At 37.5% G+C, this 19165-nt stretch overlaps 1 protein-coding gene across 1 annotated transcript in view; it reads left to right on the top strand.

Annotated features, from left to right (window-relative positions):
• The window catches only part of SULF2 (sulfatase 2), a 113964-nt gene that overhangs the window by 68629 nt on the left and 26170 nt on the right, over positions 1-19165 (top strand). Inside the window, exons 10-11 of the mRNA XM_070940035.1 lie at positions 257-386; positions 15477-15684. Coding sequence (XP_070796136.1) covers positions 257-386; positions 15477-15684 — 338 coding nt within the window. The remainder of the gene's footprint in view (positions 1-256; positions 387-15476; positions 15685-19165) is intronic.

Here is a 19165-nt window from a genome sequence, read left to right as displayed (position 1 = left end):
ATGCCTTTTGTGGCCATGGACCCCCGAGACTTAACTCAAGATTTAAATCATAACATTTCTTCAAGCCTTCGCGGACCTCCTGTGATGACAATGCAGGCCCCTCAGGGGTCCACAGACCACTGGTTGAGAACCACTGGTATAGTAGGTATGCATTAATCCCAATGTGTGAATTAGCCTGTGTCAATTTCATTATTTTTTTACATATTTAAGGCACCTGTATTTCCATAAGCAAAAAAAGCATCTTTTTTTTTTCCAGTAAGCTGTTGCACAAAAGAGACAATGAAAAAATGGATGCTCAAGAAGAAAATTTTTTGCCCAAATACCAACGAGTGAAAGATCTCTGCCAGCGAGCTGAATATCAAACTGCTTGTGAACAACTTGGACAGGTGAGAAACCATTTTTCAAAAGTATTCAGGTGTCTTGCATCTTGAGACTGCAGTATCATAAGGAAGGCTCAGAAATCCCTTCTTACGATTTTCCAGGTGACAGCCGGCAGTATTAACAGGGTAATTTTTCCTTCTGTTTATGTTGCAGTAGCAGGAAATGTATTTGAGAGTAGGGTGCGGAATTTGAGTGAACACTAAGAAATATTCCCCTTCTTTTTAAAATATTCTTTCAGCTAAACAAACTTTCATATAATTTTTCATTTGGAAATTGTAGAGGTGGTGAAAAGTACGTATGTGAGACTATTGCTTTGTCTTTTAAAAAAAGAATAACAGAATAACAGAGTTGGAAGGGACCTTGGGGATCTTCTAGTCCAGGGGTCTCCAACCTTGGCAACTTTAAGCCTGGCGGACTTCAACTCCCAGAATTCCCCAGCCAGCAAAGGGGAATTCTGGGAGTGGAAGTCCACCAGGCTTAAAGTTGCCAAGGTTGGAGACCCCTGTTCTAGTCCAACCCTCTGGTCAAGCAGGAGACCAGTCTATACCATTTCAGATAAATGATTATCTGAATCATTATCTGAATGAATAAATGATAATCTGAATTATCCCACCGGCCAGTACGCTCCCATAGAGAGGGGCTCCTCCGGGTGCCGTCGGCCAAACAATGTCGACTGGCGGCCCATAGGGGGAGAGCCTTCTCTGTGGGGGCACCTACGATCTGGAACGAGCTCCCCCTGGAGATACGGAGGATCCCGGATCTGCGCACCTTCCGTCGCGCGCTTAAGACTTTTTTATTTCATCAAGCTGGCCTGGCCTAAATCTTCTCCCCTTTTTTTAAATGTAAATTTTAATTTGTTTTTAAATTATGGGGTATTTTAAATTTGTTCAGCCAAATTATTTAATTCGTTTTTATTTTATTTTAAATTTTTGTATTCATGTGTTTTATCTTGTGGCTGTTCACCGTCCTGAGTCCTTCGGGAGAAGGGCGGTATAGAAATTTAATAATAAATAAATAAATAATAAATAAATAAATAAATAAATAAATAAATAAATAAATAAATAAATAAATAATAAATAAATAAATAAATAAATAAATAAATAAATAAATAAATAAATAAATAAATAAATAAATAATCCAATCTCTTCTTAAAAGCCTCCAGTGATGGAGAACCCACATCTTCTGAAAGCAAGCCATTCCCCTGGTCAATTGTTCCAACTGTCAGGAAATTTCTCCTTATTTCTCTAAAAAATGTGCAAAAGTTGTGCTGTTCATTCCTAGAATATTCCAGTTTTCTTGAGAAAGTTCTATATTTCTCTAAGACTATAGCAATACCAATCCAGCCATTCTGGGAAAGTTCATTCTTTCCTGAGGACCACTTCTGCTTCAAAATTTTGAAAATTTTGCCAAGAAAACTGCAAGGAGGTGTCTAAGGCAGTCACCAGGAGTCAACACTGACTTAAAGCCCCCCATCCTCAAAAAAAATTGTTGGAACATCTCTTTTTTTTGATAAGTATTCCTTCAGAAAGTAATATAAAGAAATAAAAGCTGATTTAATTTTTCATTTTATGACACAACTATAATATTAAGAGGATACAAGAGCCTCACCACTAGCTCAAAAATACCACTTTTAGAGTTCTTTTTACTCTAAACTGATGCCATTGTTTTTTATACCATCTCTCTATGTTGGTACTTTTATGGAGAAAGAAAAGCTTTTTCCCTTTCCTGCAGTTTTCTGTTGTGCAGCCAGGTCTAGAAAAAATATTTTAAAGACCATGACTAATCCTTCAGATGACTCTTTGTAAATGGTTATTTTAGCCCTGCTTTATCCCCTGATTATTACAGGCTGCTTGAAGTAAGCAGCTTTCCAAACAACATTATACATACCTTTTGCCCTTTCTCTTTCTTGTTTTGAAAGAGGTAATAAAGTCTTTCTGCAGTGTCTACAGAAAGTGAATAGCTACCCATAAATTCCATTGGCTGTACTGCTAGTAGAGAAGAAATGATGAAATTGCTGTCGCCTGTGTGTTTGTTGTCAAGGAACCAAAGAATGGTTTGAAGCATTTCAGCATGAATTGGTTTGGGCACTGCAGCATAGGATAAAACTGAGCAACAAAGAACATAACAGAACTTGCAGGCATCGAGTTGATTAATCAGAGCACATTTCCAAATAGTCACCATTCCCATCATTCATTGAGTCACTGTCCTACACCTGTTGCTCTGTCTAGACAATCAATGTCTAGGCAAGGGAAAATGTGTCAGGAGACAAAAACTGTTTTTACAGTATATCTGTACAAAATGAGCCAAATCGGTGAGCGGTAGATATTTTCTAATGAATGTGTGTTACTGTTCTTTCAATATATAGTGTTATCTCATGCGTTGTCTTAAAAATATGTGCCAAATGCAAGCTGTTGATATGCAAAACTGTTTTCATACTAAGCTAAACTCTGAATTCCATGATCTAATGTTGTATCTTCTCAGACTGAATTTTAAATCCTATTCTAAATCCTTTGTATACAGAACACTTGCTAATCAGGATGAGCTCCAATCTGTTCATTCATTCAGACATTTATAAATAACTCCTGTATGTGCATCGATCATGTAATTTCTGGTGATACATTTTGTACCTAAAGCCAGTTTGGGAATGTTCATATAATTCTTTATTTTTACATGGAATAACCTTTCACAGGCATTTCAGATGGATACAAGTAAATCAGGATAGAAGTAGTTGCTACACTAAATCAACCAGGAGGTTGCATATGGCTCATGAGTTGCTCACCTATGCTCTGTAGGAATTATCTTCCATCCAGGTGCTACTTAAGTGTTTATATGTTATATTAATTACTCTGTATCTATTTTGGTCTCTTGTTTCTGTGGATACAAAGATAAAAATATGATCAGGTTTGAGATCATTACAGTCCTTGACTTACGATTACAGTTGGGACCAGAATTTCTGGTGCTAAACAAGGCAACTGATTTTGCCACCTTTTTTGCCACAATTGTTAAGTGCATCGCTGCCGTTGTTAAGTGAATTATGTGGCCATTAAGCAAATCCAGTTTCCTGCATTGATTTTGCTTGTCGGAAGCCCACTGGAAATTTCACAAATGGTGATTGCATGACCCCAGGATGCTGCAGGTTTTGTAAATACATGCTGCTTGCCAACTGCCTGAATTTTGCTCATGGGACTATAGGAATGCTGGGAAAGTCATAAGGTCCAGTTGTAAATTACTCTTTTCAGTGTTGTTGTGACTTCAGTCATTAAACAAAAGGTCGTAAGGTGAGAACTACCTGTATCTCAAAAGAGAAGTCATGTTTCTGTCACTGCTGCTTCTCATCTGAAACTTGTACACTCTGGAGCAAAAGAAAATGTGCTTCTTATGATTCTTTTTAAAACACACTGGGCCTTCGTTCTACCCGAATAGGTAGAACTTATCGTTTAGATAAATTCTACCTATTGTGGAAGCATGATGTTAAGTCCCTTGAGTAGTAAAATTATCTGGCAATGCCATATTAGCAATATATTTTAAATATATTGACCCTTTACTTTCAAAATCATTATTTATATATTTACTTATATTTACTGGACTCAGGAGTCTAAAGATCCTGATTTATAACCTAAGATGAAAAATTTAACAACTAAAATAATTTAAGTGACTTAAAATGCCGATGATTGAAATAGACATTATTTCCTAATATCCAGAAGAATTACTTTTTAATTCATGTATGAATTATATGTTTTAAAATTATTTAATGGCTCTCTTTCACAAATATCTTTGTTTTCAGTGGTGTAAAGCCTATCATACAAATATTGCAACATAATGTCTATGCGATTGCAGCATAATGTCTATGAGATACTGCATCCAGTTTTGGTCTCCACGATGTAAAAAAGATGTGGAGACTCTAGAAAGAGAAAGAGCAACAAAGATGATTAGGGGACTGGAGGCTAAAACATATGAAGAATGGTTGCAAGAAATGTCTAGTTTAATGAAAAGAGGGACTAGGGGAGATATGGTAGCAGTGTTCCAATATCTCAGGGGCTGCCACAAAGAAGGGGGAGTCAAGCTATTCTCCAAAGCACCTGAGGGCAGGACAAGAAGCAATGGGTGGAAACTAATCAAGGAGAGAAGCAATTTAGAACTAAGGAGAAATTTCCTGACAGTTAGAACAATTAATCAGTGGAACAACTTGCCTGCAGAAGTTGTGAATGCTCCAACACTGGAAGTTTTTAAGAAGATGTTGGATAACCATTTGTCTGAAACGGTGTAGGGTTTCCTGCCTAGGCAGAGTTGGACTAGAAGACCTCCAAGGTCCCTTCAAACTCTGTTATTCTGTTATATTCGGTCATCAAATTAGATAACTTTGTTCTTTTTTTAAAAAAAAAAGGAAACCAATTTCACTAACAGTGCTGCTGTGTGGCAGGTTCTTAGAAACATGGCTAGCTGAGCATCATGTGAATTTTAAAGCCAACACATTTGGGAGCAGCAGACTGTGGGAGGCAATTCTAGTATTTCATTAGATTTCGGTCAGAACATTTATATAGCATTGTAATGTTTATACAGATTTGCTTGTTCAGATACATCTGTTCAGTTGAAAACTTTTAGAAGAGAATTTTGTCTGGTATATAAGAGTAATTTTGTTATTTATTTACCTAAATAATTTTTGTAGCTGGTTTATACACCAACGTAATCCTAGGTAGCATACTAAAGTTAAAGTAAACAAAACCATATGATATCACACATTTTTTTTAAAAAAACATACCATTTCAGATCAAGATGTAATGAAACGTTCAGGCAATGGGCCTCACTTAACTTCACAGCTCAAATGCCTGTGGGAACATCTCAGTCTTTAAAGCTTTATGAAAGGCCAGCAGAGCTAGGGCCATAAATCATGAAATACTGAAATAAGAAGAAACCACTCTCCAAAATTACATCTACTTATTCCTTCTTTCTGTTTTATTGTTGTTCAGTCACTAAGTTGTGTCTGACTCTTCATGATCCCCATGGACCACAGCACGCCAGCCTATACTGTCTTCATAACCCCCAAATTCCTCCTTCCTTCCGCTTTTTATTCTCATAATTGTTGAAGACAAGAGTTTCATTTACAAGTTCTCCTGCAGTGACAGCTAATATTATTTTGTCTTTCTACCTTAAACCCAAATAGGAAAGATATAAATTCATGGAATTGAGACACACCTTACAATTGGCCTGTTATCATCTAGCCCCATGATGGCGAACCTATGCCATGCGTACCCTGCATGTCGCCTGTCACGCACGGTGTCACCCATTCCTCTTCCGGGTTTCTGGTGCGCATGCGTGCATGACAATCAGCTGATCTTTGTGCATGCGGCAGTGCCGGAAACTAGAAGAGCTGGTCTTCCATTTTCCTGCGGGATCATATGTACTGGCCAGGTGATCATTGCACGCGCATGCGCACCAGAAACCTGGAAGGCTAGCTGGCTGGCGTGCCGGAAACTGGAAGTTCATTTTCAGGTGCACGCATGCACCCTTGGCAGCTCCTCTTCCAGGTTGCGACCCAGACAAGCACGCGCACGGAGCACATACGCACGCATGGTCCCTTTTCGGCACTCGGTGCCAAAAAGGTTCGACATCACTGATCTAGCTAACAGGAGGGATGAGCTACAGAATTCAACCCTCAGACCTGCTTCAATTCCCAATCCTGTCCCACTACTCGTATATGTTATTTCATTGTACATAACCGCTCTTATTTTTCATAATAGTTGTCAGTGCAGTGAATCTTCCATATACCCACTCAGTAAATACCATCACTAAAAACTTCAAATGAAAATTGAAGTCAATTGACAGGTCATTCATTATAAGTAGTACAATTTTCTAGGAAATATTTAAGCAATTTCTATGGCTGTAACTTACAAGAAAAGGGTACTCCTCGTTTAGTGATCATTCGCAGTTATGATAGTGAGGAAAAAGTAACTTTGCAACCAATCCTTGTGTTTACAACCTTCACAGGTCTGCAAAGAAAAGCTAAAGTAAGATCATAAGCACAGTTGCGGTTTCACTTAGTAACTGCTTCACTTCACTGCCAGTTCCAATTGTGTTCGTTAAACAAGGACTACCTCTAGATAAAATATTATTGAACATTTTTTTCTCTTCCTATGATTAGTTTTCCATTATTTAAAACCAATTTCACTTCACTTAATGACCAAGTTGCCAATCCCAATTGTGGTTGCTGACAAGGACTACTTGTACTAATGAGTGGCTGATTATAACCAATAGTTTTATCCTTTTAAGCATGAAAGGTTATTTTCAGTAAATCAAAGATTTGTTCCTGTATGAGATCAGAAGTTCCAGTAAATCCCATTGGTCCTAATAATTCCCATTCAAGGTAATAACTGAAAGTCCTGTGCTTTGATTTATCCTTCAGAAATCTCTGATGTTCACTCCAAGCTTTTTTGTAGTTTGTGGGCAGTTCTAGCTGGATTCAGTCAACTATTGACATCCTTCCCATCAACATTGTGTGTGTGTGTGTGTTTAACAAGCCATTAATTATGTTCTGAGAAATCTGAAGAGAGAGCATAATTTTCCAGAATAGAAAATACGGTGAATATTCCTCTTGAGAATGACTGTTTTACTCAAACTATGTCAAGCATTTCGAAGTATTTTTTCCTGCTTTTCTCCAATGAAATGTTCATTGCACTTTGGAGATTTGTCTCTTTGATTAGTTTTTAATCCCCACCCCCCCAAATTGAGTTTTGTGGCACGTTAAATGCCAGCAGATCTATTTTGATAAAAGTATTTATATAGAATTGTAGGACAGTTATAGCTTGTCATATCATAATATTTATTCTTAGCTAGCAAATACATGCAAGCAGTAGCTTGTGTGCACATAAGCAACACACACAGATATAACCACAAACATACAAACAGAAGAAAAGTAATCATGAACCTTGAGACTAAATAGCTGTGGTGTTGTGCCATTTTGATACAATGTTCAAATTAAGGGACCCAATTTCCCTTAATTTTGCTATGGCAATTTAATACCTCATATTAGAATATGTGTGATTAATGTTTCCAGTTATTGTTATTATAGTGATCACTATGCTTGTATCCATTTGAGCATTGCATAAACATGCTATAGATCAGACTTTTTCAACCTAATGGATCTTTGGCTTCTGTGGTTGCTATTTTTGTTCTGGGTATGCATCTATATGTGGGATAAGTTCAGTTAGAGTGACTTAACTTTTCAGAAAGTATTCATAGAATTGGCTAGAAATCTTTTTATTATATCATAACCAACATATGCTATTTTGGTGCCATTAGATCAGGCTCAATTATAGATGCTAGAAGAAACATTTATTATCCAGGCCTATCTCCATTAAAAATAGTAACAGTATAACAAGTTGGAAGAGATTTTACAGCAGGGGTGGGTTCTAAATTTTTTTACTACCAGTTCTGTGGGCGTGGCTTATTTTGTGGGTGTGGCTTAGAGGTCATGTGACTAGGTGGGCGTGGCTAGCTGGTCAGAGTCATTTCTGGAAGGTCCTCGCACCTACAACCAGTCCTCGCACTTACGACCCGACTCATTTGTTTGCTTTTAACACTGATCAGCTGTAGGACGGCCCTTTGAAGCCCCGCGGCAAGAGTTTAAACAGTTTTTTTCCCTCTAGTCATCAGCTGGGACTCAGGAGGCAGCAATAGATTGGGGGTGGGACCAAATAAAAGGTAAGAATAACGTGGGGGGGTGGGAAGGGGGAGAACCGGTTCAGTGATGTCATATCATCACCACTACCGGCTCGGCCGAACCGGACCAAACCGGGAGGAACCCACCACTGCTTTACAGGTATTTCTGCTCAAGCAGGAGACCTTATGCCATTCCAGACAAAAGTTGTCCAATCTCTTCTCAAAACCTCTAGTGATTAACACCTGCAATTTCTGAAAGCAAGCCATTCCACTGATTAATTGTGCTCATTGTCAAGAAATTTCTCTTTAGTTCTAGGTTGGATCTCTGTTAAACTTCCAACCATTACTTCTTGTCCTGCTTTGGAGAATAGATTGACCGCATCTTCTCTGTGACCTCGCCTTCTCCCTGAAATAATTGGAAGACTACTATCACGTTACTCCTCATCTTTCTCTTTGCTAGAATAGATATACCTAGTTCCAACAGCCATTCATTGCATGTTTTATTATCCAGTCCCCTAATTATCTTTGTTGTTCTTCTCTGTACTCTTTCTAGAGCCTCAACACCATTTTTGTATCCAGGTGATCAAAACTGAATACAGCAATCAAAGTGTGATCTTTTATTAAAGCAATATTAATACTTCATGTGATCTAGGTACTATCCCTTTGTTGATGCATTGGCTTTTTTTGTAACTCTTCCAAGAATTTTGAGCCAGTTTGGTCTAGTTGTTAAGGCCCCAGGCTAGAAACAAGGAGACCAGGAGTTCTCATCTCACCTTAGGCATGACAAGCAAGTTTGCTGATCTTGGACCAGTACTATCAGATTTGTTGTTGTAGGGAAAATAGGCGGAAGCAAAGTATTAGATATATTTGCCACCTTGCGTTGTTTGTAAAAATGATAAAGGCAGGACAGCAATCAATAAATAAATTCCACCGATGTTCAGTTGAATCCTGTCAATCTAACATATTTATTTCTTCTGCTTCCCTCAGCCCTGTCAAATATAAAATATTTCTAATCCATTCACTGCTTGCATCACACTCTAAATTTCTTCTTACTCAACTCCATTTTTTTTCCTCTTTTCCATTTACTATGATAAATTTAATTTTGGAATATTTTTTGTTCAGTAGACAGTGTTGTATGGCCTATAGCTTTACACATTATTATACAATATTATCTTAAATCAGAATAGATTTCCTTTTGGAATTCAATTGTATTCTGGTTGAATTAGTCATAAATCTAGTGCAGGGTATGTGGTCAATCCATTTATATATATTATTTCCCAATTAAATTCCCCTGAATTGATTTTTAATCAGTATAATAATTGGAAGTAAATGCTTGATGATAAGCATGGGATTTCCAATTTGATATTTCTCTCCTATATGCAAAACAGAGAAAGGCATTTAAACTGTGAGCAAAATAGAATAATTTTTTATTAAATCTTTCATTACAATCCTGAGGTAATTTTTTCTTGACCAAGAAACTTGAATTTGGAATCAGTAGGAAAAAATGATAATAGGAAATCATAGGGAAATATATTACAAGAATAAAAGCTTAATAAATCCCTTTTCCCAAATTAGAATAGATTAAGATTATTGATGCTCCAATTGGAGAAAAAATGTGGGTCTGCTGTAGACAAGAACTGCTATAATTTTCTAAAGATAATGAAAAGCAACTCATTGGAATAAATGTACATGTACAAACTATAGAAATTTGAGATTTGGATTACAAGCAATTAAATCACACCAATTCTTTTTATCTCTTCTATAAGTGTAATAAAGTACTGTAATTAAATTCTATGTTTTGCCCAGAGGATCTTACTAGATAATGTTATCTTGATTGGCCTCAATCTACCTGGAAGAAAGACTTTATGTGGCCTCATACCTAAGAGATGAATTTTCCACCCCAGTGTAAGTTCCGGTTGCACTGTTTTTCAGATAAATTCTGTTGTCAGAAGTGAGTAATCTAGTGTTACACATATTAAAAACACGGAAACTTATAAAAGTCTTCGTGCAGATTTTTCACTGATATTTTTCTAAGGATATATCTGAGCATCAAGTGAGAAAAACAAGTGAGCTACATCCAATAATAGAAAGGTCACAGTTATTTTATTTCTGATTAGATCATGTTTCAGTCAACTTATAATTACCATAGATATAGAAAAAGTTCAGTAAAAGTTAGCAATGTCAAATGTGTCTAGCGTAGAGAAGGTTCGACATGAACATTATCATAAAACTGTCTTAAAGAAATAAGGTAGCATAATTGTGTGTCAGCATAATGGAAGGAACTCCGTCCAATGGAGGCGGGAGTTTCTTTATTATTATTCCTTTGTATGGTTGCTCATCTTAAAGTACAACTCACATCAACAACCTGAAATCTAATGGCCACTGACACTTCTTCCCAAAGAACTTTCAAAAGTTCAAGAAGGTTTCACACCCTTTCCCACTATTCAGGTGACCCTTAGGGCACAAACAAACCTCCAAGTGGCCTCAATGATTCTCAGAAAGAGTACTAACGATAAGATGACTGCAAGGATATAAATCCTTCCATCCTCCACCATTCAGTCAGAATTGAAGAAGCTTCTTGGATGGGAAACAAAATGTCTTCAAGGAAAAGCAAAGAAAGTCTAATTGCCTCTTGAAAAAGCACCTTTGGGACATCCATGACCTGGATGACTAAGAATCTCCGTAGACATCTTTCCAAAGTAATCTACCCTTGGAAATTTGATGATGGCTCTGCACTAAAACAGCTAGGAGTAAGGAATGGAGTAAGGATGAAAGTGAGGTCTGAGAATTGTTTTTTAAGGGTGACTAGGCATTTAAAGGTGCTTCAAAGGCATTTAACAAGTTGAGGTTATTTAGAATTTTTAAAAAACAATTTATTTTGCTACATTAGATAAAGTAACATGCATATTCACATTTTTAAAAGGGAAGTTTCCTGGGCAATATGTAATTGGAAATAAAATTCTCACTTTCTCATGCAACAGTTCCCAATTCTTGTTTGTTCCCAATTCTTGTTTGTTTTCAGCATGTAATAGCCTTTTGCTCATCTAAAATACACCTATCTATAAGCAAATTTTGATTTTATTAATCTGATTGATAATGCTGTTGTATTATTTCCAATAATAACATGAAATTGTACAATGTATCATTAAAGTCTAATATGATTGAGGTACAAAGTTTAGTCGAACATATTTGCAGAATAACATTTCTCCCCATTTCTGTGCAACTGTACTTAGCTACAATAAGTGCACTGTATATTAAAAAAATATCTTTTTGGAATTTTGACTGAATGATTTTCAAATATTTAAAGTAAAACTCAAAGTGACATCATTAAGATTTTCCCAGAAATAGTTGGTGGAAATTCCTCCTACTTACTGATGTTTTCATATTACTTTATTTTTTCATACAGCTGGAGAAATATTTAAATAACTTTGTTACTAAAACATAGGGGAACGTTAAAACTGTACGTGTATTTACAAAAAAGCAAGGCTTCTTATAAATAGTGTAGAATATTAAAGCATTAATACAAAAATAAAGTTGAAAAAAGGAATGAAATTTTTTCTTGAATCGTTTGCAACATGAGCATGCTAACTAATACAAACCAAATTACTCCTTGCCCTTTGAGGTTGTAGTCTAAATTCACTTTGGGGGCATTTATTTGTATTTTATACTGCTCTAAAAAATATTATTTAACAGAGCTGAAAGTAGAGTTCGATTTAATCAGTGGAACAAACCAATTGACATATTCTCTATTTATGAGCTGCACCATCTGGCCTTTCTCCCTGCTCTTGTCAAGATCCAATTGACTATTTCCTTAAATTATAACCTTCTGGTTGCTGGGCCTGTTTAGCAGTACTAAATAACTATGAAGTAAATATGCTGGGTTCTGTCATTCATACTATTTATGACAGGAGTTCACTGGGCCTCTAGCTCAGGAGACAGTTCTTCCAGGTTTATTTGCCTTAAATATTGCATATTAATTAAGGGAATCTAAGCTATATTGAGAGACAGCTGCCACATTTGCTCTTTACTATATTACTTTTCATAATTAAATGCCAATTAAAACAATGGAAAACCTTTTTTCTGGTTGTATTTTTAAATTTTATTGGTGGTCTGGGTAGTAACAGCTTACCCTCTTATTTAATTGAAAAGAAACTGAGAAGCCAAAAGCCATATATGTTTACCTTGGAGCAGTAAGCGCTATTATCTGAAGATGAAAGAGTGTCATCAGGCCTCTGCCTATGACTGGTGCATAAGTTGATCATCATTTTGCTTGTCCTCTGCAGAGGTGAGAGCCAATTAAGATAGTCCAAACCTGGTGCCTAATGGATCCAGATGATTTCCTGAGGGCACTTGTGGGCATTCACATAAATAGTCCCACTGCATATCTGGTTGCACTCAGGAGTTCAGAGGTGACTAGGGCATTAGATGAAATTGCCCCCAAGCAGCTTCTCCTGAATCTCAAATGATGAGGTTATCTGAATTTTCTAAAGGACTTCAGGAAATGAAACTGATGGTGGTGAAAAGCAAAGAATGAATGGAACTGAACACAGTGGGTGCATCCATGTTCAGGAGAATTCTGTGGCAGTAAAATTGATAAAATATTCTCCACTGGGAGAACACACTTGTTAAGATTATCTGGAGCAGTGGTGAAATCCAATTTTTTTTACTACCGGTTCTGTGGGCGTGGCTTGGTGGGTGTGTTGTGGCTTGGTGGGCATGGCTTGGTGGGTGTGGCAGGGGAAGGATACTGCAAAATCTCCATTCCCACCCCACTCCAGGGGAAGGATATTGCAAAATCCCCATTCCCTTCCCACTCCTGGGGGAGGGATATTACAAAATCCCCATTCCCACCCCACTCTGAGGCCATCCAGAGGTGGTATTTGCCAGTTCTCTGAACTGCTCAAAATTTCCGCTACTGGTTCTCCAGAACCTGTCAGAACCTGCTGGATTTAACCCCTGATCTGGAGTCATTTGCATATAGAGAAGCCCAATGTATCATTTTTGCAAGATGCTAAGAACAGAATCAGACGATCTGTTTTCCCTTGCAAACTCTATTCATCGGGGTGTGATTTCGAGCATGCTAAATTGATTCCTCTCAGGTGGTAATAGAAAAATATAAAGAGCTGGGTTGGATAAGACCAAAAATTATCTAGTCCACTATTGTATTTCCACATCATGCAATGCCAAAGGATATTCCCCAACAGCCTCTAGAAAGCTTATGTAGCTATTACAATGATTAGTTGCACTATATAGCTATTGCGATTATTACTTGATGATGATGATAATAATAACTTCATCCTCCATAAACTTGTTTAATCCCTTTATAAAGATTTCCAAGTTGATGATTATCATTACAACATAAAGTTGTGTATTCTATCAGTTCTATTCTATAACCTGAGTACTGGGATAGGGTGGATGGCTGGAAGGGGAGAGATCTACTGTTTCTGAATTGTCGGTCTCTTTTGTTATTGGATCACTCAAAGTTCTGGTATCTTTCAGTAGGCGGTGCAGAATAACTACCAACACCATTTAATGCAGATCCAATCTAGAAAATCTCTAAAAGGAAAGTTTCCATTTTTATTGTGAACTTAATTTTCTACCATTCTAAAATTATACTGTGCTTATAGCAACAGTAAGTGGGGTTTTTTTTTAAAAAAAATGCATGCTTTTCCCTTGTTTTTGTTTGATGTGATATCCATTTTGAAGAAGCATCCCACAATTTTATTATCCTATTGTTTTGATTTTTAAAATAAGCAATTGTAAGTATTTTATAGTCCTCCTCCCCCAACTATCTTTGCTTTCTTAGCTTTTTTCATTATAAACCATGAATTGTCTCCAGAAAATTTTACAAGCTCATACTTGTTGAATAAATAACTGAATGGCATAATTGTTCTTGCCTCACAGTAGAACAACTGCAGTTGCTGATGAGTTCTACCTTAGTGATGCTTTGTTCAGTTTCTTTTATAATCATTGGCATCTTTCTTCATCAGTTGCTCCAGGCAGAGGTTGTACAATGGTTTTTGTTTCCCCTTTTGTTCATACTTCCAGACTTCAGTTTTTGAACCAAACTGCAAGAAAAGCCTTGGTTTGGTTGTGGTTCTTTAGTTTCATTTAGAAACTTTTTTTTACTTTCTGATTGTTTGATTTGTGTTTGCCTTCAACATGTGTGTGTGCGTGTGCATGCATTTGTGCATGTAAACATTTTCAGCACTCGTGTACATTTTGGCTCTATCAATCTTGCACTGGTTTCCATGATTGCTGGGATCAATGTTCCTGTTTTATAAAACCCACCAACTGTTCCTCATGTCAGACCTGCCCAAGTCAGGTCTCCTAGGAAAGAAAGACCCTCGACTCCATTTTGATAAAATGTTAGGTTCTTTTACTAAAGGCTGCTGGCTGCAGTAAAGTCAGGCTAGAACTAAATTTCCCACGCAAAAAGTTACACATTTTTCCCCTCATCCCAGCCCTTCCCCTATGACTAGTTCATCTTCAGTCAATGAAGAGCCACATAGGTGTTTGGAGAATGCTGAGACGTTTGGGATAGTCCATATTCCAATCTCAGAAGCACGGCCTTGTATGCTGGCACAAACAGATTCTGTGCTTTCCTAGTCTTTGTCAAGCTGTAATTCCTCGCTTCCTATTTCCCATCACATCCCCATACATGTTCATTGACCATTTGTCCTCCTCCCCCCTTTGCCCTCTCCCTCCTAGCCTTTGATGGCAGGATGCCAGTGGGGTGGCAAGCCAAAGATGGCAGTCCTGTCACCTCTCTACTTAGTATTAGTAGATCAGACAGAGGTAAGCAAATAGGAAACCACAACTCTCTATATCTCAAACCAGGGGTGAAGTACAGCAGGTTTTGACAGGTTCTGGAGAACCAGTAGTGGAAATTTTGAGTAGTTCGGAGAACCGGCATATACCACCTCTGGGCTGGTCCCAGAATGGGGTGGGAATGGAAATTTTTCAATATCCTTCCCTTGGAGTGGGGTGGGAATGAAGATTTTGCAGTATCCTTCCCCTGGAGTAGGGTGGGAATGGAGATTTTGCAGTATCCTACCCCTGCCACACCCACCAAGCCACGCCCACAAAACTGGTAGTAAAAAAAATTGAATTTCACCACTGTCTCAAACTATGTGATTGAACAAAAAGCACTCTATTCTAGAAGAGTGCTTATTCTGCTCTGATATTGCTTCTAGAAAGTTGCTGCTTGAGAAAGGAACATATCCTGCTTACTACTTTTTTTGATTGGCTACAGAAAACCTCACAAGATCTGGACCACAGGTACACAAATATAAGGAAGTTCACTTTCAAGCATGATCTTCCTCACTATCCTATGTTTCCACCTTGTTGACAATACCAACTAATTTCAAATATAAAGGTATGTGAGAGGAATATGTTTTTTGCTATTCCATTATTTCTTTTTTTTATTGCTTTTCCAGAAATGGCAGTGTGTGGAAGATGCCAACGGGAAGTTGAAGTTGCATAAATGCAAAGGCCTAGCTAGCCTTATGGCTCCAGACAGTAATAAAGGAATCTCCAATCTCCTGCCCAAGTATTACAGCAAGAATAACGAGGACTGCAGCTGTGATGAGAATGAATACAAGCTGAGTCCCATTGGACGACGAAAGAAATTATTCTCTAAGAAGAGTAAGTGAAATTCTTGGGGGTTTCTGTGATGGCGGGAAAAATTCCAAAATAACTAAGCTGTTTAAATCTATATATTTAAGAAATTAAGCAAAGTTCATACTAAAAAAAAAAAATTCTCAAAGCAGCTTAAAAACGTTCCAACAATACAAAATAACTAAAACTTCGGAGAGCAATGAATAAACTATAATTCATCTTTCAAGAGTGTAGCAAATAACCCATCCACCAGTCAAAAAGAAATTTGCACGGTTATGAAAGGCTGTTAGCAGTGCATTGACCATATATTCCAAAGCCCTCACCAGACACACCTTGACAGGTGTGAGAAAATAGCTCACAGATTTCAATGAATGAACAGTCTCATATAGAAAAACTAGGTCTGCTTAGAATAATGTAGAGATCAGTAACTTTGAATCATTGGACATTTCAATGTTGCACATTTGAATGTTGACTTTTGCAGTGGATCTTCCCTGCTCTTTCTTTCTCCTCTTGCTCTCTAGAGCAGCGGTCTCCAACCTTTCTGGCTTTGCGGACTGGCGGGAGGGGGTGGGCACACATAGCTTCATTTGCACTAGCAGAAGGCACATGCACGCACCTGCCCCTCACACAAATGGAGCTGTATGTGCACTCCCATTCCATGTGCAAGTCAAGCTGTGTGCACTCTTGCTCATCACTTCTGCAGCCCGGTTCTGAGCAGGTCACGCCCCTGGGGGTTGGGGACCCCTGCTCTAGAGAACCTTCAAAATTCAACAGAAAACTTCATAGGGTGCTAAAAGAAGAATCTCTACTGATCTCATTTCAGAAGCCAGCCACAATTGGATTCAATCCAAAGTGTCTGTTGTAGATCTAGATAAAAGTAACATCTCATTAAAGCTGAATTTGCCTCCTAATGGCTACATAAACAATGTAAAAGTGGTCTGTCATTGCTCTCTTCCTGAAGGCACTTTTGGCTTCCAGTCTGTACACTAGGATACACTAGGATTTCCTGATTGTCTCCAGTCTGGGTGTTAATCAGGTCTGACACTGTTTAGATTTTTTTTCAAGATCAGATAAAATCTGCTCAGTGCTGCCATGTGATTGTGACTGTTACTTAGATATTATGTACATGTTTGAAATATTTTAACCACAAGAATCTTAAAAAAAACATTTCTGCATAAAAGCTTGATGCAGTTTTTATGTAAAAATGCAAAAACAAATAGGATGATACATGGGATGTTTCCAACATTTAGTGAAGGAATCCAGAACTAATTAGAAGTAGATAAATGAGGACACACTTTACTATCAGCTTTGCTTGTTTCTTAGGAATAAGGAGAAATTTACTTTATGTTTAAACATACACTTCCAATTTGACAAATTCAAATTAACTGAATAATAACTAATGCTAAAATTAATTCTCAGTAAAATACCATATTCCATTTAAAAATTAATTGATCCCCTGTCTGCATAAACCAACTATTCTCTCTTTCACAGTAGGCATAAATATGCTTTCTCATCCCTCCAGCACAATCACAAAAAATGAGGGGAGGAAATCAAATGGAGAGGAAAGCTCCATTGCAATAGAAACAGAAAGGAAAGGAAAAAGAGAAAGAAAAAAATAAATGTTTATGGCTTATAAAACAATTAAATTCACTAAGCAAGTAGCCCTACCCAGTCAACATTTACCTTCAAGCTAAATGGGGGTGTCAGGCCTGGAAGCCATCTTTTGCATTAGGCCTTCAGACCTGCCACGTTTACTACTGTGGGAAACTGGGAGGGGGGATTGTTTGGAGATTTGGGTTGATTTCAGGGTTCCAAGTAACACCCCCAACAAAATAAATCTCCGAGGCTTGAGTTTCCTCAAAGTTACTTAGCCTCAGTCCTCAGCCTTCTGATCGACAAGCCCAATGGGTTAATAGCTCAGCCACCATAGTTAAGAGTTATGTGTAGTAGTCAATTTTCAGTTACAGATTGTTGGACCTTAAGTTGCCCACATCTCCTCTAGTTCTCCCACTCTCAGTATCTGGTAATCTAATAGAAATCTATAGGTCAGGGTTGAACTGTGGAGTTCTTGGAGCTTTCTGAGCTTGATTGTTTACTTGCAAACTTTTCATTACCAAGCTAGGTAACGTCATCGGTGAGTGTGGGGTTTGCTCCCTTTTTATATATAGTAACTTGTCTGGCCAAGTTAGTCCAGCATTTATCAAGAGTGCTTAAATAAGCACCAACTAAATGATAAATGCTGGATTAATAGCTATTTATATGTACCTGTACATCTCAAAAGTAGTCAGTGGCAATATCCATTATTCCTTTTTAGCAATTACAATAGCCCTGGTTCTGCACTTGACTAGTTCTCAGGGTATTGGAGCATTATTTATTCATAATAAGAGCACAGGTAGATGCTGCTCCCAAAGCTGTTGCTCCCATATAACGTTTTCTTTTCACATTAAAGTGGAGCTGGCTCCAAAAACTGCTGATTTTCTTTGGCAAGGCTCAGGCGCTTTGTGGCATAACCTATTCTACAGGCCCTTCTTTAACTTGAGTCAGCTAAAAATCCACACACAAACGCACAGACATGCATTTGAAGTGTGCATAGTTTAATTATAGATTAAAAGAGCCCAACAGCAGCTCAGAATTATTATTCGTCTGTAAAGTTGCTTTCGTCTCGCTTCACAAGTGCAGAGCTTTAATTATTTAGCAGATTAGACTTTCTCAGTAATGACCTGGCACAAGCTTCAAACAGGGAGTTTAAATCGATTTTCTTCCTTTATATTTGCCTTGCAAGCTGATTAGTAACTACTAAGCTAATTTTTAGATGAATAAAATTACTGGTTCTCAGGTACAATCGCCAGTTACTGTAACTGCCAAGAATGCATAGCAAAACAGATAATCTTTAAATAATGCTTAAGCTTGTGGTTCAATTAAATTGTTTACAAATTGTAACCCCAAATATAATTCATTTCAGAATTTTAGCATAACATGATACAGAAACAATGAAATTGCTGCATTACGCTGAAGATATTTGAACTCCACTTATGAAATTTAAACCAGATAAAGAACTCCTCAAAAATTTTATTAGCAACTTTTCAAATCCCTATGGCATCCCAATTAGGCTGTGTAATTATGTCTCTTAGTCTTCAGTATCAGAAACCTGAGGGCCTTTCCAAATAATCATCTGTTCACATAATAAAGGCACAGTAGTTAGTTCATTTGCTGTACACGATCCAGATGTTTTTCTTCAAGGTAGTTAATATTTTGTCTGGGACAGAACAGTTTTCCAATACATAAATGTCATGTTTTGGTGCTAAAGGAGAGATTTTCTCCCTTCTCCCTTCATTATTTCTCTCACAAGCAAATAAAACTAAGAGGAGGAAGAGTGAATATTATCCACTCTGCTCTTCATGAGGAAACTGGAGAGATTCTCAGAGAATATGTCATGGTTTGAGACCAAACTGCACCTCTGACTTTAGATGCAACAAGCCGCTTTGTGCACCTCAGTAAGTGGCTTGGC

Source organism: Pituophis catenifer, unplaced genomic scaffold (genome assembly GCF_029215685.1).
Source record: "Pituophis catenifer annectens isolate HBS135680 unplaced genomic scaffold, rPitCat1.0.hap2 SCAF_3, whole genome shotgun sequence".
Lineage (NCBI taxonomy): Eukaryota > Metazoa > Chordata > Lepidosauria > Squamata > Colubridae > Pituophis > Pituophis catenifer.
This window is presented reverse-complemented; position numbering and strand designations above follow the sequence as displayed.